The sequence below is a fragment of the Symphalangus syndactylus genome, chromosome 24 (genome assembly GCF_028878055.3).
Source record: "Symphalangus syndactylus isolate Jambi chromosome 24, NHGRI_mSymSyn1-v2.1_pri, whole genome shotgun sequence".
Lineage (NCBI taxonomy): Eukaryota > Metazoa > Chordata > Mammalia > Primates > Hylobatidae > Symphalangus > Symphalangus syndactylus.
Window position 1 is genome coordinate 43,735,631 of NC_072446.2, and position 24,578 is coordinate 43,760,208.

Sequence of the window (24,578 nt, forward strand, 5' to 3'; positions counted from 1 at the left end):
CTCTGTTTTCTATCATGACCCTTTGCTATATAATAATTCAGTATATATTTCTAAAGAACTATATAGTTGAGAGATCTGTCTTGCATCATCAATATATTTACTCATTTGCTTAATCTTAAACTGCAAGGAATAAGGCCAGGTGCAGTGGCTCATGCCAGTACTTTGGGAGGCCGAGGCAGGTGGATCACCTGAGGTCGGGAGTTCCAGACCAGCCTGAGCAATGTGGAGAAACCCCATCTCTACTAAAAATACAAAATTAGCCAGGCATGGTGGCACATGCCTGTAATCCCAGCTACTCGAGAGGCTGAGGCAGGAGAATCACTTGAACCCGGGAGACAAAGGTTGTGGTGAGCCAAGATTGCACCATTGCACTCTAGCCTGGGCAACAAGAACGAAACTCCGTCTTAAAAAAAAAAAAAATGCAAGGAATATAGTTTCAGAATTGTGGACCCACATCCTTACAAAACACAAATATACAAAATATAGTCCGTATAGTTCACGCACTTCTTTGTCAATAGAGAAGGAGTTGGCCAATTTTTTCTGTAAAGAACCAGAGTAAATATTTTAGGCTTTGTAGGTGACATGGTCTCTATCATGACTGCTTAACTCTGCCATTGTATAAGAAAAGCAGCCATAAATAATTCATTGTTCCAAAAGAAACTTTATTTACAAAAACAGGCAGTGAGACAGATTTGGCCTGTAGGCCCTAGTTTGCCAACCCTCATTTTACTATGGAGTATGGTCAAAGCTCTCTGTTAACTGGGTTGTTTTCCCCTGTTACCTGTGGTCGTGTTATTATTTTGGAACATAGTTAGGTAGATTTGTTTCTCTTTGTATTCAGTTTTAGGAATTTTCCCTCTCTTTGTTGATTTAATTCCTTTCTTTGAGTATTTAAACACTAATACGCTCCAAAAGTGCAAAACTATTCAGAAAGGACATGCCTCTCCTTTCCATAGCCTTCCAGCCAAATTCCACATATAACCTCACAGCTAACCAATCTCATTAGTTTCTGGTTTATTAACCCTGTATTACTTTGTGGGGGAAAAAAAAAGAAGAAACAGATATGCATATGCTCATAATTTCTCACTTTTAAAAATACTCTTTGCACTTGGCTCTTTTCACTTAATATATCCTAGAATTTACTCCCTATCAGTTCAGAGGAGCTCTTCCCCATTTTGGAAGGATGTATCATAACTTCTTCAACCAATTTACTACATAAGGGCAATTCGGTTACTCTAACCTTTTATATAGAAACAATGCTATAATGAGTAACCTTGTACAAGTGTAATATCTTTGGATATGAATCTTCAGGGTAAATTCCTATAGGTAGGATTGCCAGGTCAAAGCACATGCATATATAGTTTTGTTACATATTGCCAAATTTCCCTCCATAATGGCTGCAGCATTTCTGCATTGCCATCTGCAGTGTATAATGTTGCCTATATCCCTCAGCCTTGCCAAGTGTTCTGTCAACCTTTTGAAATGCTGCCAGTGGTATGTTAAGAATGGTGTGTAGTTTTAATTTGCATTATGTAATTAGAAGTGAAGTTGAACACCTTTTCAAACATTTAAGGGACAATGTTATATTTTATTTTGTGAATTGTCTATTTAGGTATTTTGCCTATTTTCTTCCTGTCTGGTTTTAGGGTTCTTCTCTTTGAATTTTAAGATTCATTCTATGTTATGGAAAATAACTCTTTATATGTGATAATACTGTATGTGGCAAATATTTCCTGGAAATTAGTCCTTTCTTTTGACTTTGCTTACAGTGTCAAACTTATCACTCTTCTCCTCTAGGCATCTGGATTTTTAGTCAAATTTAGAAAACCTTTTCTTATGTCCAGGTGATAGAATATTTACCCCCATTCTATCCTAGTATGTTTACGGTTTAATTTTCTACATTTAGATCTCTAGTCATTTGGGATTTTTCTTGTGTATGGTGTGTGGTATATGGTCCAATGTTATGTTTTTCCAACTGGATATCTAGTTGCCTAACACCATTTATTAAAATGTCCATATTTACTCCAGGGATTTGAGATGCCACCTTCATCACATACCAAAGTTCCATAAGTACTTGGGTTGACTTCTTGACTTGCTCCCTGATTCCACTGGTCTATTTGTCTAGTCATGGGCCAGCACCACAATGTTTTCTTTCTTTACTTTCTCCTTGCAGCTTCAATTCAAAGGACACATTTTAATTCTAAAGGTTCTGTAGCATATTTTAGTGTCTGATAAGGATAGTACCCTGTTATGGCTTTTATTTTTCAGTGTATTCTTGGCTATTTTTCCATCTTTATTTTTCCATGTGAATTTCACAAAAGAATTTCACTTTTTTATTGGGATATGTTAACTTTATGAATTACTTTAGGGATAACTGACAACCTGATTTTAATCTATAAAAATAGTTTTTGAGGCCGGGCATTGTGGCTTACACCTGTAATCCCAGCACTTCGGGACACCCACGCAGGTGAATCACTTTAGACCAAGAGCTCAAGACCAGCCTGGGCAACATGGCAAAACCCTGTCTCTACTAAAAATTCAAACAATTAGCTGGCATGGTGGCATGCACCTGTAGTCCCAGCTACTAGGAAGGTTGAGGTGGGAGAATCACCTGAGCCCAGGAAGTCAAGGCTGCAGTGAGCTATGATCATGCCACTGCACTCCAGCCTGGATGATAGATGTGAGACCCTGTCTCAAAATATATGTAAATATTTTTAATCAAATAAATTTTAACACAGATTTGGTATTAAATGATACCATTAACTTTGTTGAATGTAGTAATGGTATTGTGGTTATGTAAGAATCCATTTTCACTTTTTAAAGAAATGTGGTATATTTAAGGGTGTCGTGATATTTAGAATTAACTTTGAAATAATTTGGCCCAAAAGGGAGAAGTGAATGATAATGCAAGCGGGCAATGTGTTAATAACAATTAAGTCTAGATAATTCGTGTTCCTCCTTGACCTATCAGCCCTACGAACACTTATTTCTAAGATTCAACCTAAGCTACCCTCTTGCAGCAAACTGTATTTTGGTCACAATATCTGCTGTTCCTCCCCAACTGAGCCCATCTCTGAAGAAGGATTATCTTTCCCACCACAATGACTTCAGACTTAGCTGTGGGATTTGCTTTGGCCAATGAGGGTTAGCGGGAAGTTAGTGCACTTTCAAACAAGTTTTAAGAGTCACGATGTGGTCCCATCATTGCTTTTTTCCCTATACCTTGAGAACCCCATGATCCAGAACCAAGAGAGTTGAACCACACCTGAAGTAACCAGGAGGAAATGTAAGTGAGAAATGAACATTTGCTATTATAAGCCACTAAAGTATGGGGTTGTTTATCACAGTATTATCTGGCCTAAGCTTATTAAATTATCTCCCCTGTGAAGGCTTTAAAGATTATTTCAGAAAGAATTGGCCCATTTATTTCTCACAATGCCCTTGAAGAAAAGACATTAACATGAATATGTGAAGAAAGAGAGAAAAAGAGACTCGGGCCAGGCACCATGGCCCACACCCGTAATCCCAGCACTCTGGGAGGCCAGGATGGGTGGATTGCTTAAGCCCAGGAGTTCAAGACCAGCCTGGGCAACGTGGCAAAACCCTGACTGAAAAAAAAGAAATAAAATAAGGAAAGAAAAGGAAAGGGGAAAGGGGAAAAAGTGAAAAAAGGGGAAAGGAGAAAGAGGAAAGAGGAAAGAAAGAGACAGAGACTGGTTTAGGAGGAAAATTAGTATGCTCTCAAGTTTTTATAACTTTGAGAATAAACTTGTGGTTGCAGGCAAGGAGAAATATGGGGATGAAGCACAGGTCAGACAGCGATAGATAATGGGTTTGTTATAATGTGTGATGGGGAAAATCATTAAAGTTCACAAATTGTTAAAAGGTGTGAATATAAACACGGAAAAGAAGTATGTGACACTAACTCCTGTGGACCCTGCAGTCCAAAGAAAAGAAAAAGAAGGAAGAGAATAGCCCAAAAGAGAGACGTAAGAGGCTGGAGACTGCGGAACATAATGGTGTCAAGCAAGACAAAGGAAACAATTTCAAGAAATGCAATTGGGATCCAGGCTTTCAATATCAAGATTCATTTGAACTAGGTCATTTGTTTGTTTGTTTGCTGTTTTATGGGGTGTTTTGTTTTGTTTTGTTTTGTTTGAGATGGAGTTTTGCTCTTGTTCCCCAGGCTGGAGTGCAATGGCATGATCTCAGCTCACTGCAACCTCCGCCTCCTGGGTTCAAGTGAATCTCCTGCCTCAGCCTCCAGAGTAGCTGGGATTATAGGTGCCCACCACCACACTTGGCTATGAACCAGGTCATTTTTAACATTTTCCTCTGAATCAGTTATATGTATTAACAGTGGGAGAGAAAACAGTATGACCAGAGAAAAATAAAAACAAAACTTAGTTGGACTAACTAGCTAAGGCCAAATCAAAACACACAAAACCATTTACAAAACTTATAAATCATTTTTTTAAAAAGGAAAAACACGGCCCACACAGAACCAGTCCAAAATGGATGAATCTACACTGATTTAGATGGAGCCAGGTCAGATGGGAGCTAGTTCAAACCAGAGGGAATCAGATCAAAACACATCAAAGAAGATGAAAATGGAATAAGGTAAATCTGATTAAATCATATCAGGGAAACAGCCATGCCATTTGGAGCAAACTCCCGAAGAAACTCCTCCCTGAAACTGGTTTGTGTCTCCAAAAATGTGATTCTTCTCTACATGTTTTATCTAGAAATATAGGAATATCTAGAACAGTACTATCCAGTATAGCAGCCACTGGCCATGTGTTTACTGAGCACTTGAAACATGGCTAATCTGAACTAAGATGTGCTCTAAGTGTAAAATATAACCAGGTTTTGAAGACAGTACAAAAAAATAAGTAAAATACCTAATTAATAAGTTTTTATGTTAATTTCATGTTAAAATGATATTTTAAGATATTGGATTAAATAATATATATATTCTTAAAGTTGATTTCACCTGTAGTTATACTTGTAAAAATGTGGTTACTAGGAAATTTAAAATTACCTATGTGGCTCACATTATATTTCTACTAGATAGCACTGATCTAGAAAAAGGAGTGGAAAATGACTGCCCACAAGCTAAATCCAGTCCTCTGTTTTTGTATCACCTACAAGCTAAGAATGGTTTTTACATTTTTAAATGGCTAGAAAAAAGTAAAAAGAATAGTAATATTTCATGATACATAAACATTATATTAAATTAAAATTTCAGTGTCTATAAAGAAAGTGTTTTTGGAACATATCCATGCTCATCCGTTCACATATTGTTTATGGCTGCAACCCAATGGCAAGTTAAGGGTTGTTACAGAGGCCTTATCACCTGCAAAAACAGTTACTGTTTGGCCCATTACAGAAAAAGTTGGCCAACCCCGATCTAGAGTTATGTTGCAATTGATAACATTTATCAACCCAGATTTAAATAATTTTTATTTTTTTATTTTTTTATTTTTTTTTAATTTTTTCAGACTGAGTTTCACTCTGTCACCAGACTAGAGTGCAATGACACAATCTCAGCTCACTGCAACCTCTGACTCCCTGGTTCAAGCGATTCTCCTGCCTCAGCTTCCCAAGTAGCTGAGATTACACGCCACCATGCTCAGCTAATTTTTGTATTTTTAGTAGAGATGGGATTTCACTATGTTGGCCAGGATGGTCTCGATCTCCTGACCTCATTTAGGTTTGTAAACAAATGAAAAAGAAAAAAATGTGGTTTATGAAACCCCCAAACCACAATAAACTTGACTATTAATTTTAACTTATGTCACAGAGCTGCATCTCTCCCTACTCTCCCCCTTGCAAACCATGCCCCCAGCCTCACTTGCCTCCTTGCAGCTTCATATACTGGGCAGGTACATCCCTTCATTAAGGTCTTCGTGTCAATAATTCCCTTCACCTGAAATGCTCTTACCCTAGATACCTACAGTTCTAACCTCCTCACCACATTATGTCTTTAGACAAATATTACTTCTTCACTGATTTCAAATACCCAGTTTTAAAATTCAGCCAGCCACCCTATCACACCCAATACCCCTTTATCCTGCCTTATTTCATTATTTTTTACTATGTTGCACTTATCACCTTTTAACGTACCGTATTATAATATCCCTGTATATTAGGCTTTTTGTTTGTTACAAACATACCGTATTATAGGCTTTTTGTTTGTTACAAACATACCGTATTATAATATCCCTGTATATTAGGCTTTTTGTTTGTTACACTAGAAAGTAAGCCCCATGGAGGCAGGGATTACGATTTTGTTTACTAACGTGTTGTAAGTATCTAGAACATTTTTTTGTGGTACATATTAGGTGATCAATAAATCTCTACTGAATTAACGAAGGAAAGGAAAGAACACAGCCTCACCCAATGAGAGAAGATTCCTGTAATTCTCCAGCATCACTTCTTTGTACAGATTCCTCTGCTCTGGACTCAGTCTCTTCCATTCTGCTTCTGTGAAGATCACAGTCACATCCCTGAATGTAACTGGTACCTACAAACAACCAGTAAATTAATGTATAGCAAGCCACCATCAATCTTCCCTGTGTGTGGAGCACAGCTGGTGACCCTGGAGAGCCTGGATATGCAAGTTGATGTAATTTGTCAGAATATATGGTTCTCCATATGAAGTTCTTCTGAGCACTACTGTCTGCCTGGCTTTCTGTTAAAACCTGTGAGGAGCGTAACCGAGCACAGAACACATTCTAGGCCCTTGACATATATGGTTTCACCGGAGAAATGATTTGTGAATTAATTTGTAAACCTCAGGCTGTGTTTAAGACAGTGAACTTGAGGATTCATAATGAAGGAATTCAGAGATGAAACAGCAGAGAATGGACTGCAGAAGGAACAAAAGCGTCATGGACTTGGGGCTTGTGCTGGGCAGTAGGGAGTGGTAAAGATTTAGAGGAGAGAATGGAAGAAAACTTGGATTACAGAGAAAAATGGGAGTGAACAGATGGGGTCTGGAATGAGCATTTTTTAAAAGCTCAGGTTACTAAATGGGATCTGTAAAATCCCTGTCTTTGCTATGTGCTTTAACAACTTTTTTCAAGAAAGCCTAATGCTTCACTCATCTACCCAGATGTTGACTGCCTTGCCCTTCCCAAGAAAGAGAATGTATGTCTATTCTCTGGGAAATGAGCCAGCACTTCAGGAAAAAAAAAAATGTAACCCCGACTCACCACTATTTGGGCCTTTCCCTCCTTTTTCTGGGACCAGTCAGTATCATTAGAAGGCAAGCCTAGGGAAAGAAAAAGAAGCTATGAGAAACCAGAACCTCCCCCCGCCCTGACCATGTCGCTCCCTGAGCAGCTCTTCGAGCCTTATGATGAAGGAAATAGTCACTTTACTCAGAGGTGACCTCTGAAGCATTTTCCGGCCTTGGCTCCCTCTTCATCTCTCTGACCCCTCAACAATTCTCACCTTTCGCTTTATGATTTTGGGTCAATTTCTTCATGGTCTCTACATTTTCCCCATTCTTTGAAAGCAAAATCTCTTCCCAGTATTGATCTCCCAGTGCTAAAGGGTAAGGCAACATCGTGGCCCCAGAGTCAGCCCAGTGTGTGCCTTGAAATTCTGCCAGAGGTCCAGGTAGATGTTATTTCATCTCAAGATGGAGTTCTGCTGCCTGTGGTGACTTCTTCCAACCTTAATTGTAAAAAGCCCATCTTGTTTCCATGCAGCCAGGACCTGTGGGATGAAGAAGCAATTTGCTATTGCTGGGGCTTTTACTGTGGGCCCTAGGCCTATGCCTCTTCAACAGGGATCCTGTCCTCTCACATCCTCCTCATTCGACAAACATGGAGTCTCCACCTACACGGGTTCCCTGGATTTTCTACCTTCATTCACTCTACCTTCATTTCTCGGCCCTCCTGCTTGTGTTCTGCGACTCTCCCTTAGCTCTCAAACTTTACTTCTTCTGCCTCTGCACCTCAGATACAAACTGTTTTGGATCAGTCTCTGCTACTACCTGAAGCCTGAGTCAGAGAGAAGACAGAATATAACATAATGCCTGTGGAGAGCCTCTGTTTCCTGTAGACCAATCGGGGCATGCAGAACTCAGCTTCTGATTCCCCTGCCCCAACCCAAGGTTCCATCTATATTCAGTTCCTTATGTCTTGGATGGGCACAGTCGCTCACACCTGTAATCTCAGTACTTTGGGAGGCCAAGGCAAGCTAATCGCTTAAGCTCAGGGGCTCAAGACCAGTCTGGGCAACATAGCGAAATGCCATCTCTACGAAAAATACAAAAATTAGCTGCGCATGGTGGTGTGTGCCTGTAGTCCCAGCTACTCAGCAGGCTGAGGTGGGAGGATCACCTGAGCTCGGGAAGTTGAGGCTGCAGTGAGCTGAGATCGTGCCATTGCACTCTAGCCTGGATGGCAGGAGTAAGACCCTGTCTCAAGAAAAAAAAAAATCTCTATGTCCCTGTATTGTGAGGAGTTTAGGAGATCAAAACTCAGTCCTTCTTAGTTAAGGGAGAGCTCTCACAATTACTCTGAAGAGATAACCTCCTAGCTTCCATTGCTATGCATGTTTCTACCACATGACCTTACCACAGATGTGCATTTGTGTATCCTGATGGGCCCAAGTCAAAGTCCTACACTGATGCGGTCCCAAAGAAGGCAAGTGGTATTAGGAGCTATGCCACCTTCAGAAGCTCCTCAGACGCTGTCCAGGATTTCAGCCCAAATGACTACAGGCCTATTGTTGCCTAGTACCCTTCTGAGACTAGCTGGGGTCTTTGAGCAGCTCTTGTAATTCATCCCTCAACACCACAGGTACAGATGACCACTCCCTCTTCTGTCCAACCTGGACATCATACCATATTGCAATTTCTCTATTTACATGATGGTCTTTACTAAACTGGGAAGCTTCTTGTAAGATGAAATGCTTCTCAGTCTTTTTGCTAACCTAATTCTAGTGATTAGGACAAAAGAGGCCTTTCTGGTAGATTTTATCATTGTTCCCAATTATTTGTTGCCCTATAAAAGGATGGTACTTCCCTGTCCCAAACATCAGGCTTGACCTTGTAACTTGCCTTGGAAAAATGAATGTGAGTGAAAGCGACGATGCCATTTCTAAGCATTGCATAATTCCACCATTTCTCTTGTTCTGAGAACAGCATGTCCCCAAAGGGACTGTGATTCTACTGTAAAAAGTCATGGTACAAAGCTAAAGCCAACCTATAGTACCTGCAGTACAACGTAGCTGAAGCTGACAAAGCCTTTCTCCTAGTAACACTAGTATCTGTAGCTAATATTTATAAAGCAAGATCTGTACTAAGTGCAGACTTTTTTTTTCTTTTTTTTTTTGAGACAGAGTCTCACCCTGTTGCCCAGGCTGGAGTGCAGTGGTGCGATCTTGGCTCACTGCAACCTCTGCCTCCCAGGTTCAAGTGATTCTTCTGCCTCAGCCTCCCAAGTACCTGGGATTACAGGCACCTGCCACCACATCCGGCTAATTGAATTTTTAGTAGAGATGGGGTATCACCATGTTGGCCAGGCTGGTCTTGAACTCCTGACCTTGTGATCCGCCTGCCTCGGCCTCCCAAAGCGCTGGGATTACAGGAGTGAGCCACCATGCCCGGCTACTAAGTGCAGATTTCCAACATTTGGGACACTGCCGCAAATGCAACAGAAAAAATACCAGCATTCGTGTAGCCGCCATTTTAGTGCGGTAGGGGCAAGGAGATGGACAAAAAATATATATATACCTCAGAAAAGACACAAGATGTCAGATGGTGATAAGTACTGAGGGCACCAGAAGGATCCAGTGGCAGAGACTGGAGGAGTTGCAATTTTAAATCGAGTACTTAAGGAAAGCCTTTTGAGGGTGATTACTTGATTTGAACAATGTGAGGGAGTGATTCATGTGGACAACTGTGTCAGCAGAACTATAAGGAAAGAAACCAGCCAATTGAAGGTCCTAGGGCAGGAGTGAGCCCTGCTATTTCAGAAATAACAAGTTCATTGTGGCAGGACGGTGTAAGTGAAACACAGTGGTGGCAGTTAAGAGCAGTCAATGACAGCGGTACCAGGGCACAGGTCATGTGCAGCCTTGAGCATGCTGGTTTTGATGTGGAGGGAAATGAGAAGCCATTGGAGGATTTGGAGCAGAGGAATGACAAGCTTGGATTTACATTTTAAAAGATGTCTCTGGCTGGTAGACTAGGAACAGACAAAGGGGACAGGGAACAAGGAGAGAAGCAAGGAAATCCTGTAAAGGCTGTTGAAATAATTCAGGTGGGAGATAATGGTGGTTTGGACGAAAGTGGACACAGTGGAGGTGGTGAATAGCAATCACATCCTGAATTTCCTTATTGTGTGTGAGTTGTGAGATGAAAAAAAAAAAATCAAAGACAATTCTATTATTTTTGCCTGGAGCAGTTGGAAGCTTGATAAGACTTACCATCAGCCAGGCACAGTGGCTCATGCCTTTAATCCCAGCACTTTGGGAGGCCGAGGTGGATGGATCACCTGAGGTCAGGAGTTCGAGACCAGCCTGACCAACGTGGAGAAACCCCATCTCTACTAAAAATACAAAATTAGCTGGGCATGGTGGTGCATGCCTGTAATCCCAGCTACTCGGGAGGCTGAAGCAGAAGAATCCCCTGAACCTGGGAGACAGAGGTTGCGGTGAGTCGAGATCGCACCACTGCACTCCAGCCTGGGCAACAAGAGCAAAACTCTGTCTTAAAAAAAAAAAAAAGATTTATCATCAACAGGTGTGAGGAAAGCTATAACTGGAGCAAATTTTGGGGGAGAACAAAGTTTGATGTTTGAGACTAGGTTTGAGATGCTAAATACAGATCCAAGTGGAGATTACAAGTAGGCAATTAGTCATCCAACACTGGAGGGGAAGGAAGAGGTCTACGCTAGAGTCATATAGATGGATTTAAAGTCCTCAGAGTGGAGGAGATCACCAAGGCAGAGGAGGAAGATGGAGGAATCGTCAAGGACTAAGCTCTGGAGGACTCCACAGTTAGGAGGCCAGGGAAAAAAAGAACTGTCAAGGAAGACAGAGAAGTAGCCTGTGAGGGAGGGAAGAAAAGGAGAGGTACATAGAGTACTGGAGCCAAGTGACAAGGTGTGTCAAGGAGGAAGAAGAGATCGACCACAGGAATTGCTGCCAAGAAGACAGAGTAAAATAAAGACTGGAAATTCACTCTTGTGTTTAGCACAGTAGTGGCTGCTGGTGACCTTGACAAGAACAGTTTCTGGAGGGTGAGCTACAAAAGGATTTAAAACAGAATGGAAAAATAGAACTGGAGGCAACAAGTATAGACCATTCTTTTGGGGAGTTTTGCAATAAAGGAAAGCAGAGAAATGGGGTAATAGCCAAAGGGAGAGATCACACTCAAAAGTAGCTCAAAACCTTCAAGTGGTTCCCTGATGGCCACAGAGTGAGTCCAACTCACTAACTTGGTATCCTGGCCTTTCTTAATAATGGCCCAACCTACTTCTCAATCTGAACCCCCCTGTACCCGCCCGCCCCGGCTCCTTCATATGGCTCCTCCATATGGCTTCTCCACAGCCAAGAAGCAGGGCTGCTCAAATGCTCACAAAGATTTATTTAGTCCTGCTAGTTGTTAGGCACTGTGTCAGTGACCCAAAATGAGCAAGAGGTCCCTGATCCTTAAAGAGCCACTTCATGGTCCAGTGAGAGAAAGTACTCATATATAAAGTGCTTTAGGCCAGGCATGGTGGCTCACGCTTGTAATCCCAGCACTTTGGGAGGCTGAGGCAGGTGGATCATCTGAGGTCAGCAGTTCAAGACCAACCTGACCAACATGGAGAAGCCCTGTCTCCTCTAAAAATACAAAATTAGCCGGGCATGGTGGCACATGCCTGTAATCCCAGCTACTTGGGAGGCTGAGAAAGGAGAATCACTTGAACCCAGGAGACGGAGGTTGTGGTGAGCTGAGATGGTGCCACTGTACTCCAGCCTGCGCAACAAGAGCAAAACTCCGTCTCCAAAAAAATAAAAAGTGCTTTGGTGCTAAAGAAGAGGCTGAGGACAACTTTCCCTCAGAAAATCAAGGCATGCTTTGCAATGGAGTAAATGTGTAACTAAATCAATAGGAGTTCAACTGCCAAGTAGAAAACCACAGAGGAATAAAACAGCACAGAATGGAATCTATTCCCACACAGCTACAAGGGCACTACAACAAAGGGAGTAAGTGGTAGGGACAAGACTAAAAAGGTGAGCTGAGAGATAATTCTGATATTAATCAGATATCAATATTAACAATCCCAGTCCATATTTAGTAAGCATATACTATGTGCCAGGCACTACCTTATAGGAATTATCTGCCAGGCCTTATAGGAATTACCACATTTCTTCCTCACAACTCCCTGAGATGGGCACTATTATTTTCTCCATTACACAGATGAGGACTAGAAGGCTCAGAGAGTGAAATAATGTCTCCAAGGTTACACAGCTAATGTGCGGTGAAGACAGGCTTTGAATCTAGGCAATCCTTCTCCAGAGCGCACACCCAGGCTGGAGCGCAGTGGTGCAATCTCAGCTTACTGTAACCTCCACTTTCCAGGCTCAAGCCATCCTCCCATCTCAGCCTCCTGAGTAGCTGGGACCACAGGTGTGCACCACCATGCCTGGCTAATTTTTCTATTTTTAGTAGAGACGGGGTTTTGTCATGTTGCCCAGGCTGAGTTCAAGTGATTCATCCCTTCAGCCTCCCAAAGTGCTGGGATTACAGGCATGAGCCACCGCACGTGGCCTCACACTCTAATTATTGAGTTTGGACAGAGTTGGAGGTAGGTAATAAGAAATGGCCCTTTTGAGTAGGTGAGTGGCATGATCCTTATTTTTCCTTCAGAGGAGCAACTTAAAAGGCAGGGTGGAAGGTGAACTAGAATGTGGAGAAGAGATGAAAATTTTGGTAGCACAACAGTGAGATGAGGGGAAAATAATAAAGGGGTATTCCAAGGTAGAATTGAGAGGACTCCATCACTAATTAGAAGGATGAGAATTTCAGGAAGAACAAGGTGGCAAGAAAGACTCAGAGCTCCCACTGGTGACCAGGGATGGAAGACACAGTCATTAACAGAAATTAGCAACAGGTAAAGAGAAAAGGGAGCGGGAGAATTGGCCTTGCTGAATTCCAGATACTTCTCCCTCTTATAGTTCTTACCCGAATTGTGAAGTGTGTACAGTTTGAACTAAGCAATAGCACTTTTTTAGAAGAAATGGGCAGTTTTTAAAACAATCTAGAATTAAGACATTAAGGAATTACCGTCAATTTTGTTGAATGTGGTAATATTATGGTTACATTTTTAACAAATAGTCCTTCTCTGTTGGAAACGCATATGATAGTATTTATAGGTAAAATTATGTGATGTCTGGGATTTCCTTCCAAATACTCCAACAGCAAAAACAAGAAAATGAGGGGGTGGGGGACTCAATGAAACAGGGATTATAGAATGTTGATAACTGAAGAAGCTCTATATCCTAATTCTACCCAACCCAGTCATATTACACAAGTAAATTTCTTAACCTCTTAACATGCCACTTCTTCTTCTATCAATTGAGAGTTTTGATTCCTAACTTACAAATTGTTGAGAGTTTAAAATATTGTGGAGACTATAAACCTAGTTGCCTGGCACAGAACAACAGCCCAATAAATGGTTATTACCATCATTTTTTATTTCACAGCAGCTGACAAATCCCTGGGAATCCAGCAGCCAGGATGAAATATGGCTGGGGAAAGGACGGTGGTAACCTGAATGAGAGTACCAGTCTGGGGTAATATTCCCTGTGGAGATCCTTGCCCTTAAAATCACCCCAGTATTGTTGAAAAACAAGCAAGGCCTTGAGCCTCAACTGGGACACTTCAGGGTACAAGATGTCAGACGGGCAAAGGAACTACAGCCATGGTTTTGAGCAGAAAAGACACTACAGGAATGTGAAAGGTAAGTGGTACCTACCTGATAGGAGGTTCTCAGGAGCACAGAAATCTTTCCTTTCTCAAGAGATCGTCCTCTCCCAGCAGGCAGGGATTGGAGAAGGTGGACCTGAGGATGAAACAGGCAGTGTGAGCTTCAGGATTGTCTCCTAGCACCCAGATATGGAGGCTAGAAATCCCCAAGTTTCAAATGCGACGAGCCAAGATAGCCAAATAGGAACAGCTCCAGTCTATAGCTCCCAGCTTGAGCGATGCAGAAGACAGGTGATTTCTGCATTTCCAACTGAGGTACCAGGTTTATCTCACTGGGGAGTGTCAGAAAGTGGGTGCAGGACAGTGGGTGCAGCGCACCAAGCATTAGCCAAAGCAGGGCGAGGCATTGCCTCACCCGGGAAGTGCAAGGAGTCAGGGAATTCCCTTTCCTAGTCAAAGAAAGGGGTGACAGATGGCACCTGGAAAATCAGGTCACTCCCACCCTAATACTGCGCTTTTCCAACGGTCTTAGCAAACGGCACACCAGGAGATTATATCCCGCGCCTGGCTCAGAGGGTCCTACGCCCACGGAGCCTTGCTCATTGCTAGCACAGCAGTCTGAGATCAAACTGCAAGGCGGCAGTGAGGCTGGGGGAGGGGCACCCACCATTGCTGAGGCTTGAGTAGGTAAACAAAGCGGCCGGGAAGCTCGAACTGGGTGGAGCCCACCACAGCTCAAGGAGGCCTGCCTGCCTGCCTCTGTAGACTCCACCTCTAGGGGCAGGGCATTGCCAAACAAAAGGCAGCAGAATCCTCTGCAGACTTAAATGTCCTTGTCTGACACCTTTGAAGAGAATAGTGGTTCTCCCAGCACACAGCTGGAGATCTGAGAACGGACAGACTGCCTCCTCAAGTGGGTCCCTGACCCCTGAGTAGCCTAACTGGGAGGCACCCCCCAGTAGGGGAAGACTGACATCTCACACGGCCGGGTACTCCTCTGAGACAAAACTTCCAGAGGAACGATCAGGCAGCAACATTTTCTGTTCACCAATATCCGCTGTTCTACAGCCTCCGCTGCTGATACTCAGGCAAACAGGGTGTGGAGTGGACCTCCAGCAAACTCCAACAGACCTGCAGCTGAGGGTCCTGACTGTTAGAAGGAAAACTAACAAACAGAAAGGACATCCACACCAAAACCCCATCTGTACGTCACCATCATCAAAGACCAAAGGTAGATAAAACCACAAAGATGGGGAAAAAACAGAGCAGAAAAACTGGAAACTCTAAAAATCAGAGTGCCTCTCCTCCTCCAAAGGAACGCAGCTCCTCACCAGCAACGGAACAAAGCTGGATGGAGAATGACTTTGACAAGTTGAGAGAAGAAGGCTTCAGACAATCAAACTACTCTGAGCTAAAGGAGGAAGTTCGAACCCATGGCAAAGAAGTTAAAAACCTTGAAAAAAAATTAGACGAATGCCTAACTAGAATAACCAATGCAGAGAAGTCCTTAAAGGACCTGATGGAGCTGAAAACCAAGGCACGAGAACTACGTGACGAATGCACAAGCCTCAGTAGCCAATTGGATCAACTGGAAGAAAGGGTATCAGTGATAGAAGATCAAATGAATGAAATGAAGCAAAAAGAGAAGTTTAGAGAAAAAAGAATAAAAAGAAATGAACAAAGCCTCCAAGAAATATGGGACTATGTGAAAAGACCAAATCTACGTCTGATTGGTGTATCTGAAAGTGACGGGGAGAATGGAACCAAGTTGGAAAACACTCTGCAGGATATTATCCAGGCAAACTTCCCCAATCTAGCAAGGCAGGCCAACATTCAGATTAAGGAAATACAGAAAACGCCACAAAGATACTCCTTGAGAAGAGCAACTCCAAGACACATAATTGTCAGATTCACCAAAGTTGAAATGAAGGAAAAAATGTTAAGGGCAGCCAGAGAGAAAGGTTGGGTTACCCACAAAGGGAAGCCCATCAGACTAACAGCTGAACTCTTGGCAGAAACTCTACAAGCCAGAAGAGAGTGGGGGCCGATATTCAACATTCTTAAAGAAAAGAATTTTCAACCCAGAATTTCATATCCAGCCAAACTAAGCTTCATAAGTGAAAGAGAAATAAAATACTTTACAGACAAGCAAATGCTGAGAGATTTTGTCACCACCAAGCCTGCCCTAAAAGAGCTCCTGAAGGAAGCACTAAACATGGAAAGGAACAACCGGTACCAGCCACCTCAAAAACATGCCAAATTGTAAAGACCATTGAGGCTAGGAAGAAACTGCATCAACTAACGAGCAAAATAACCAGCTAACATCATAATGACAGGATCAAATTCACACATAACAATATTAACGTTAAATGTAAATGGGCTAAATGCTCCAATTAAAAGACACAGACTGGCAAACTGGATAAAGAGTCAAGACCCATCAGTGTGTATTCAGGAAACCCATCTCACGTGCAGAGACATACATAGGCTCAAAATAAAGGGATAGAGGAAGATCTACCAAGCAAATGGAAAACAAAAAAAGGCAGGTGTTGCAATGCTAGTCTCTGATAAAACAGACTTTAAACCAACAAAGATCAAAAGAGACAAAGAAGGCCATTACATAATGGTAAAGGGATCAATTCAACAAGAAGAGCTAACTATCCTAAATATATATGCGCCCAACACAGGAGCATCCAGATTCATAAAGCAAGTCCTTAGAGACCTAGAAAGAGACTTAGACTCCCACACAATAATAATGGGAGACTTTAACACCCCACTGTCAATATTAGACAGATCAACGAGACAAAGTTAACAAGGATATCCAGGAATTGAACTCAGCTCTGCACCAAGTGGACCTAATAGACATCTACAGAACTCTCCACCCCAAATCAACAGAATATACATTCTTCTCAGCACCACACCACACTTATTCCAAAATTGACCACATAGTTGGAAGTAAAGCACTCCTCAGCAAATGTAAAAGAACAGAAATTATAACAAACTGTGTCTCAGACCACAGTGCAATCAAACTAGAACTCAGGATTAAAAAACTCACTCAAAACCACTCAATTACATGGAAACTGAACAACCTGCTCCTGAATGACTACTGGGTACATAACAAAATGAAGGCAGAAATAAAGATGTTCTTTGAAACCAATGAGAACAAAGACACAACATAACAGAATCTCTGGGACACATTCAAAGCAGTGTGTAGAGGGAAATTTATAGCACTAAATGCCCACAAGAGAAAGCAGGAGAGATCTAAAATTGACACCCTAACATCACAATTAAAAGAACTAGAGAAGCAAGAGCAAACACATTCAAAAGCTAGCAGAAGGCAAGAAATAACTAAGATCAGAGCAGAACTGAAGGAAATAGAGACACAAAAAACCCTTCAAAAAATCAGTGAATCCAGGAGCTGGTTTTTTGAAAAGATCAACAAAATTGATAGACCACTAGCAAGACTAATAAAGAAGAAAAGAGAGAAGAATCAAATAGACGCAATAAAAAATGATAAAGGGGATATCACCACCAATCCCACAGAAATACAAACTACCATCAGAGAATACTATAAACACCTCTACGCAAATAAACTAGAAAATCTAGAAGAAATGCATAAATTCCTGGACACATACACCCTCCCAAGACTCAACCAGGAAGAAGTTGAATCTCTGAATAGACCAATAACAGGCTCTGAAATTGAGGCAATAATTAATAGCTTACCAACCAAAAAACGTCCAGGACCAGATGGATTCACAGCCAAATTCTACCAGGGGTACAAGGAGGAGCTGGTACCATTCCTTCTGAAACTATTCCAAGCAACAGAAAAAGAGGGAATCCTCCCTAACTCATTTTATGAGGTCAGCATCATCCTGATACCAAAGCCTGGCAGAGACACAACAACAAAAAAAAATTGTAGACCAATATCCCTGATGAACATTGATGCAAAAATCCTCAATAAAATACTGGCAAACCAAATCCAGCAGCACATCAAAAAGCTAACCCACCATGATCAAGTGGGCTTCATCCCTGGGATGCAAGGCTGGTTCAACATACACAAATCAATAAACATAATCCAGCATATAAACAGAACCAATGACAAAAACCATATGATTATCTCAATAGATTCAGAAAAGGCCTTTGACAAAAATTCAACAATGCTTCATGCTAAAAACTCTCAATAAATTAGGTATTGATGGGATGTATCTCAAAATAATAAGAGCTATCTATGACAAACCCACAGCCAATATCATACTGAATGGGCAAAAACTGGAAGCATTCCCTTTGAAAATGGGCACAAGAGAGGGATGCCCTCTTTCACCACTCCTATTCAACATAGTGTTGGAAGTTCTGGCCAGGGCAATCAGGCAGGAGAAGGAAATAAAGGGTATTCAATTAGGAAAAGAGGAAGTCAAATTGTCCCTGTTTGCAGATGACATGATTGTGTATCTAGAAAACCCCATCGTCTCAGCCCAAAATCTCGTTAAGCTGATAGGCAACTTAAGCAAAGTCTCAGGATACAAAATCAATGTGCAAAAATCAAAAGCATTCTTATACACCAATAACAGACAAACAGAGAGCCAAATCATGAGTGAACTCCCATTCACAATTGCTTCAAAGAGAATAAAATACCTAGGAATCCAACTTACAAGGGACGTGAAGGACCTCTTCAAGGAGAACTACAAACCACTGCTCAATGAAATAAAAGAGGATACAAACAAATGGAAGAACATTCCATGCTCATGGGTAGGAAGAATCAATATCGTGAAAATGGCCATACTGCCCAAGGTAATTTATAGATTCAATGCCATCCCGATCAAGCTACCAATGACTTTCTTCACTGAATTGGAAAAAACTACTTTAAAGTTCATATGGAACCAAAAAACAGGCCGCATCGCCAAGTCAATCCTAAGCCAAAAGAACAAAGCTGGAGGCATCACGCAACCTGACTTCAAAATATACTACAAGGCGACAGTAACCAAAACAGCATGGTACTGGTACTAAAACAGAGATATAGACCAATGGAACTGAACAGAGCCCTCAGAAATAATGCCGCATATCTACAACCATCTGATCTTTGACAAATCTGACAAAAACAAGAAATGGAGAAAGGATTCCCTATTTAATAAATGGTGCTGGGAAAACTGGCTAGCCATATGTAGAAAGCTGAAACTGGATCCCTTCCTTACATCTTATACAAAAATTAATTCAAGATGGATTAAAGACTTAAATGTTAGACCTAAAACCATAAAAACCCTAGAAGAAAACCTAGGCAATACCACTCAGGACACAGGCATGGGCAAGGACTTCATGTCTAAAACACCAAAAGCAATGGCAACAAAAGCCAAAATTGACAAATGGGATCTAATCAAACTAAAGAGCTTCTGCACAGCAAAAGAAACTACCATCAGAGTGAACAGGCAACCTACAGAATGGGAGAAAATTTTTGCAATCTACTCATCTGACAAAGGGCTAATATCCATAATCTACAATGAACTCCAACAAATTTACAAGAAAAAAACAAGCAACCCCATCAAAAAGTGGGCGAAGGATATGAACAGATATTTCTCAAAAGAAGACATTTATGCAGCCAAAAGACACACGAAAAAATGCTCATCATCACTGGCCATCAGAGAAATGCAAACCAAAACCACAGTGAGATACCATCTCACACCAGTTAGAATGGCGAACATTAAAAAGTCAGGAAACAACAGGTGCTGGAGAGGATGTGGAGAAATAGGAACACTTTTACACTGTTGGTGGAACAGTAAACTAGTTCAACCATTGTGGAAGTCAGTGTGGTGATTCCTCAGGGATCTAGAACTAGAAATACCATTTGACCCAGCCATCCCATTACTGGGTATATACCCAAAGGATTATAAATCATGCTGCTATAAAGACACATGCACACGTATGTTTATTGCAGCACTATTCACAATAGCAAAGACTTGGAACCAACCCAAATGTCCAACAATGATAGACTGGATTAAGAAAATGTGGCACATGTATACCATGGAATACTATGCAGCCATAAAAAATGATGAGTTCATGTCCTTTATGGGGATGTGGATGAAGCTGGAAACCATCATTCTCAGCAAACTATCACAAGGACAAAAAACCAAACACCACATGTTCTCACTCATAGGTGGGAATTGAACAATGAGAACACAGGGACACAGGAAGAGGAACATCACACACTGGGGCCTGTTGTGGGGTGGGGGGAGGGGGGAGGGATAGCATTTGGAGATATACCTAATGTTAAATGATGAGTTACTGGGTGCAGCACACCTATATGGCACATGTACACATACGTAACTAACCTGCACGTTGTGCACATGTACCCTAAAACTTAAAGTATAATAAAAAAATAAAAAATAAAAAAATAAAATGAGTGAGCCGGCCAGGAGCGGTGGCTCATGCCTGTAATCCCAGCACTTTGGGAGGCCTGGGGCAGGCGGATCACCTGAGGTCAGGAGTTTGAGACCAGCCTGACCAACATGGAGAAACCCCGTGTCTACTAAAAATACAAAATTAGCCGGGCATAGTGGTGCACGCCTGTAATCCGAGCTACTCGGGAGGCCGAGGCAGGAGAATCGCTTGAACCCGGGAGGCGGAGGTGGCGGTGAGCCGAGATCGCACCACTGCACTCCAGCCTGGGCAACAAGAGTGAAACTGTGTCTCAAAAAAAAAAAAAGAGCAGGCCTCCTTTTCCTTTAACAAGAAAGCCTCCGATCTGTCAGAGAAGAGAATAATGTAAACAGTTTCTAGGGGACAGAGCCACGTGGGGACATCCGAATACAGTCTGCCCTGTCAAGCTGCTATTACATATTTATCCCTTTAATGCCTATGGGCCTCAAGTTGTAATACTATTAGTAATAATTAACACTTACTAAACTCTTACTGTATACCAGAGACAATTCCAGACACCATACAAGTTTTACCTCCCCAAAGCTCCATGAGTTATATACCTTCCTCAAATTGACAATGCTAGAAAGTGCCTAGATTTGAAGTCTAGCTGTGGAGCGCCACACCCTTAGCCAGTTGGGCCAGTAATGATGTCAGCAGTGACCAATCCCTGTGGGGTCTGACGATTCTCAAACTGTATCCACACACAGGGTTGAGGGGATGTAGATGAAACAAAATTGGTCATGAGTTAACAAATGTGGAATCTGGTGACAAGTCCGTGGCAGTTCACTGAATGGCTCTACTGGGTAGGTTTAAAATTTGTCCCTATGAAAAAATGAAAAATAAAATTAAACGCCTGATATCCAGAACTCACCATATGCCAGAAGTGATTTGGATTGTTGACTAGAAGCCGTCAGAGTTCCCTACCATACCTAATCCTTCACAGCCCCAAACCAGATGTTTGGCCCTAATGAGAGATGACAGCGTGCTGGCCGTCCTCACAGCCTTCGCTTGCTCTTGGTGCCTCCTCTGCCTGGGCTCCCACTTTGGCGGCACTTGAGGAGCCCTTCAGCCCACCGCTGCACTGTGGGAGCCCCTTTCTGGGCTGGCCAAGGCCGGAGCCTACTCCCTCAGCTTGCAGGGAAGTGTGGAGGGAGAGGTGCAAGCGAGAACCGGGGCTGCGTGTGGCACTTGCGGGCCAGCTGGAGTTCCGGGTGGGCGTGGGCTTGGTGGGCCCCCCCCCGCCCCCTCAGAGCAGCCTGCCGGCCCTGGGCAATGTGGGCAATGAGGGGCTTAGCACCCGGACCAGCGGCTGCGGAGGGTGTACTGGGTCCCCCAGCAGTGCCAGCCCACCGGCGCTATGCTCGATTTCTCACCAGGCCTTAGCTGCCTTCCCACGGGGCAGGGCTCGGGACCTGTAGCCCGCCATGCCTGAGCCTCCCACCCCCTCCATGGGCTCCTGTGCAGCCCAAGCCTCCCCAACGAGTGCCACCCCCTGCTCCACGGTGCCCAGTCCCATCAACCACCCAAGGGCTGAGGAGTGCAAGCGCACGGCACGGGACTGGCAGGCAGCTCCACCTGCTGCCCCGGTGCAGGATCCACTGGGTGAAGCCAGCTGGGCTCCTGAGTCTGGTGGAGATGTGGAGAACCTTTACGTCTAGCTCAGGGATTGTAAATACACCAATCAGCACCGTGTCTAGCTCAGGGTCTGTGAATGCGCCAATCGACACTCTGTATCTAGCTGCTCTGGTGGGGCCTTGGAGAACCTTTATGTCTAGCTGAAGGATTGTAAATACACCAATGCGCACTCTGTATCTAGCTCAAGGTTTGTAAACACACCAATCAGCACCCTGTGTCTAGCTCAGGGTTTGTGAGTGCACCAATCCACACTCTGTGTCTGGCTGCTCTGGTGGGGCCTTGGAGAACCTTTGTGTCGATACTCTGTGTCTAACTGATCTGATGGGGACGTGGAGGACTTTTATGTCTAGCTCAGGGATGGTAAACACACCAATCAGCGCCCTGTCAGAACAGACCACTCGGCTCTACCAATCAGCAGGACGTGGGTGGGGCCAGATAAAAAAATAAAAGCAGGCTGCCCGAGCCAGCAGCGGCAACCCGCTCGGGTCCCCTTCTACACCGTAGAAGCTTTGTTCTTTCGCTCTTTGCAATAAATCTTGCTACTGCTCACTCTTTGGGTCCACACTGCTTTTACCAGCTGTAACACTCACTGCAAAGGTCTGCAGCTTCACTCCTGAAGCCAGCGAGACCACGAGCCCACCGGGAGGAACGAACAACTCCAGACGTGCCACCTTAAGAGCTGTAACACTCACTGCGAAGGTCTGCAGCTTCACTCCTGAGCCAGCAAGACCACGAACCCACCAGAAGGAAGAAACTCCGATTCCGAACATCAGAAGGAACAAACTCCGGACACGCCGCCTTTAGAACTGTAACACTCACCGCGAGGGTCCGCGGCTTCATTCTTTAAGTCAGTGAGACCAAGAACCCACCAATTCCGGACACACTAACATGTGAGGGAAAAGCAGTCCAGGAAAGGAGTCAGCCAGACGGGCCACCCCGATGACGACCAAACCCAGGATCTTTGCCACAAAGCACAGGGGGCACCTCCCACATGACACACCTTGAGACAACAGGTCCCAGAGAAAAGGCCTGCCCCCATTCAAAAAAGCTGCCTAGATGCATGTCAGAGTGATACAGCCCACCATTACCAGAGGACAAAACCTCCCTCACCTCCCTAAAAACCCCAGGGACTCCTGACCCAAGACACTCGCCCAGACCCTCTCAGGATATTTTGACCACGTCAAGCGCACCTCCACTTCCACCCCCCAACCCCTAATAAACCAAGGCCCATCAGGCATCAAGGCCTGAGATGGCCTCCCCCTAACCACCCCGGTCACCACTTGGGACATATCCAGCCCCACCCAAAAAACAGAAAAACTCGGTGATGCAGGACTCAAAACGCTCTCCAGCCAAAAACCCCCCAGGGATGTGCGGACCTAGCCACGTCGCCACCCCAGCCGCGGGGATGTTGGTCCATTTGGTCCTGGCAGAACTCATCCCCACAGCCCAAATAAACCCCAGGACGCAAGAGTGGTGCCGCCTTCCCTATTCGAAAACTGGTTGACTCAGAATAATCCCGCCTGGTTCAAGACAGACATTAGAGTTCTAGGTCCCTCTCGTCCCCCCGGGGGGAAAAAAGGTCCGCGGAGCTCCGGGCAAGCAGGGGCTCACCCCATCGCCCCGCCCCAATGAGCACCGCGAGCCGAGCCCCTTCCTCCGAAAACCAAGTATCTCCAACCCGCACTCCCCATCGGCCACACTCTACCCCGCGACCTAACCTACGCCCGGCCTTTCCCGACCCTCCTTTCCCCACGAGAGAGGGCATCCTGGGGCCAAGGAGCCCCGGAGGCCGCGCTCACCAGAGCCAGTGGGCCCAGGGCCTCGGCCGCCGACCGACGCCAGAACTACAGTTCCCAACATCCTCGCAGGCTTCGGCTCCCATTGGCCGCCACAGAGCCGCTTCTGGGCCGTGCAAAGGTTACTTTTCCAGGACAGCGGCTACTGCAGTGACAGCCTCTCCGTCTCTGCTTAAAATACTCATGCTGAAAACAGGTTCTGGCTACCGAGTGAAGTCTCTGTCCCCTCGGCCCGTTCTGCAAAAAAAAAAAAAAAAAAAAAAAAAAAAAAAAAGACTACACTCCCCACAAGCCTCTGCGGCAGCTTCCGCAGGCCTTTCCGGAAGTTGGGGGTCAACGAGGGAAGTCATTTCTGATTGGCGAATCTAGCGGGAGCAGTGCGCTGGCTGTCAGGCGTGCGTTGACTACAGAGTGTCCTGCACCGGACCGGCTGAATTCCCTGGGCTGAGGCTCCATAGCACGCGAACTACCTTACGTGAGCACTTACATAGTGCTACGCTGGTACCTTCTGTAACACAGCAGTTAGGGGTTTGCGGACCAGACCTTCAGCTCATAGGAGGAGCGTTTAAATCTTAATGGCAAATACAAATTGAATTAAATTTTACTTGTTACTGAAGGGGAAATAAACCTGACCTCACGCCCTTGGAGTATTTCCATGAGAAATCTATGTATAAGTGCTCCTTTGATATGTACCTGATACTTTCGAAAGGCTGAATGCAGCACCTGCCAGCTTTACAAAATAGGAATGTTTCCCCCAAAGGCCTGATGAGCCATCTCTTTGAAATGTAAACAATGAAGAAGATAGT

The 24,578-nt window shown here is 43.8% G+C and overlaps 1 protein-coding gene and 1 long non-coding RNA gene across 9 annotated transcripts in view; one reads left to right on the plus strand and one right to left on the minus strand.

Moving 5' to 3' along the window:
* Window positions 1–4,576, plus strand: part of LOC129474096 (uncharacterized) — a 20,076-nt gene extending 15,500 nt beyond the window's left edge. Inside the window, exon 3 of the long non-coding RNA XR_008654447.2 lies at window positions 4,483–4,576. This is a non-coding gene — a long non-coding RNA (uncharacterized lncRNA). The remainder of the gene's footprint in view (window positions 1–4,482) is intronic.
* The window catches only part of ZNF343 (zinc finger protein 343), a 37,977-nt gene extending 13,979 nt beyond the window's left edge, over window positions 1–23,998 (minus strand). For 3 of the 8 annotated variants that reach the window (XR_010119364.1, XM_055264944.2, XM_055264941.2), the window contains exons 1-5: window positions 23,776–23,998; window positions 13,986–14,072; window positions 7,459–7,725; window positions 7,218–7,276; window positions 6,400–6,526 (exon numbers count right to left, since the gene is read on the minus strand). Coding sequence is in view for 7 of the 8 variants with exons in the window: in XM_055264944.2 (XP_055120919.1) it covers window positions 6,400–6,526; window positions 7,218–7,276; window positions 7,459–7,573 (301 nt within the window). In the remaining variant the exon portion in view is untranslated. Of the gene's footprint in view, window positions 1–280; window positions 404–6,399; window positions 6,527–7,217; window positions 7,277–7,458; window positions 7,726–13,985; window positions 14,073–21,212; window positions 23,636–23,694 lie in introns of those variants that run through there. The other 5 variants (XM_055264939.2, XM_055264940.2, XM_055264943.2 and 2 more) reach the window with 5 other exon arrangements.
* Between the last annotated feature and the right edge of the window lie 580 nt (window positions 23,999–24,578).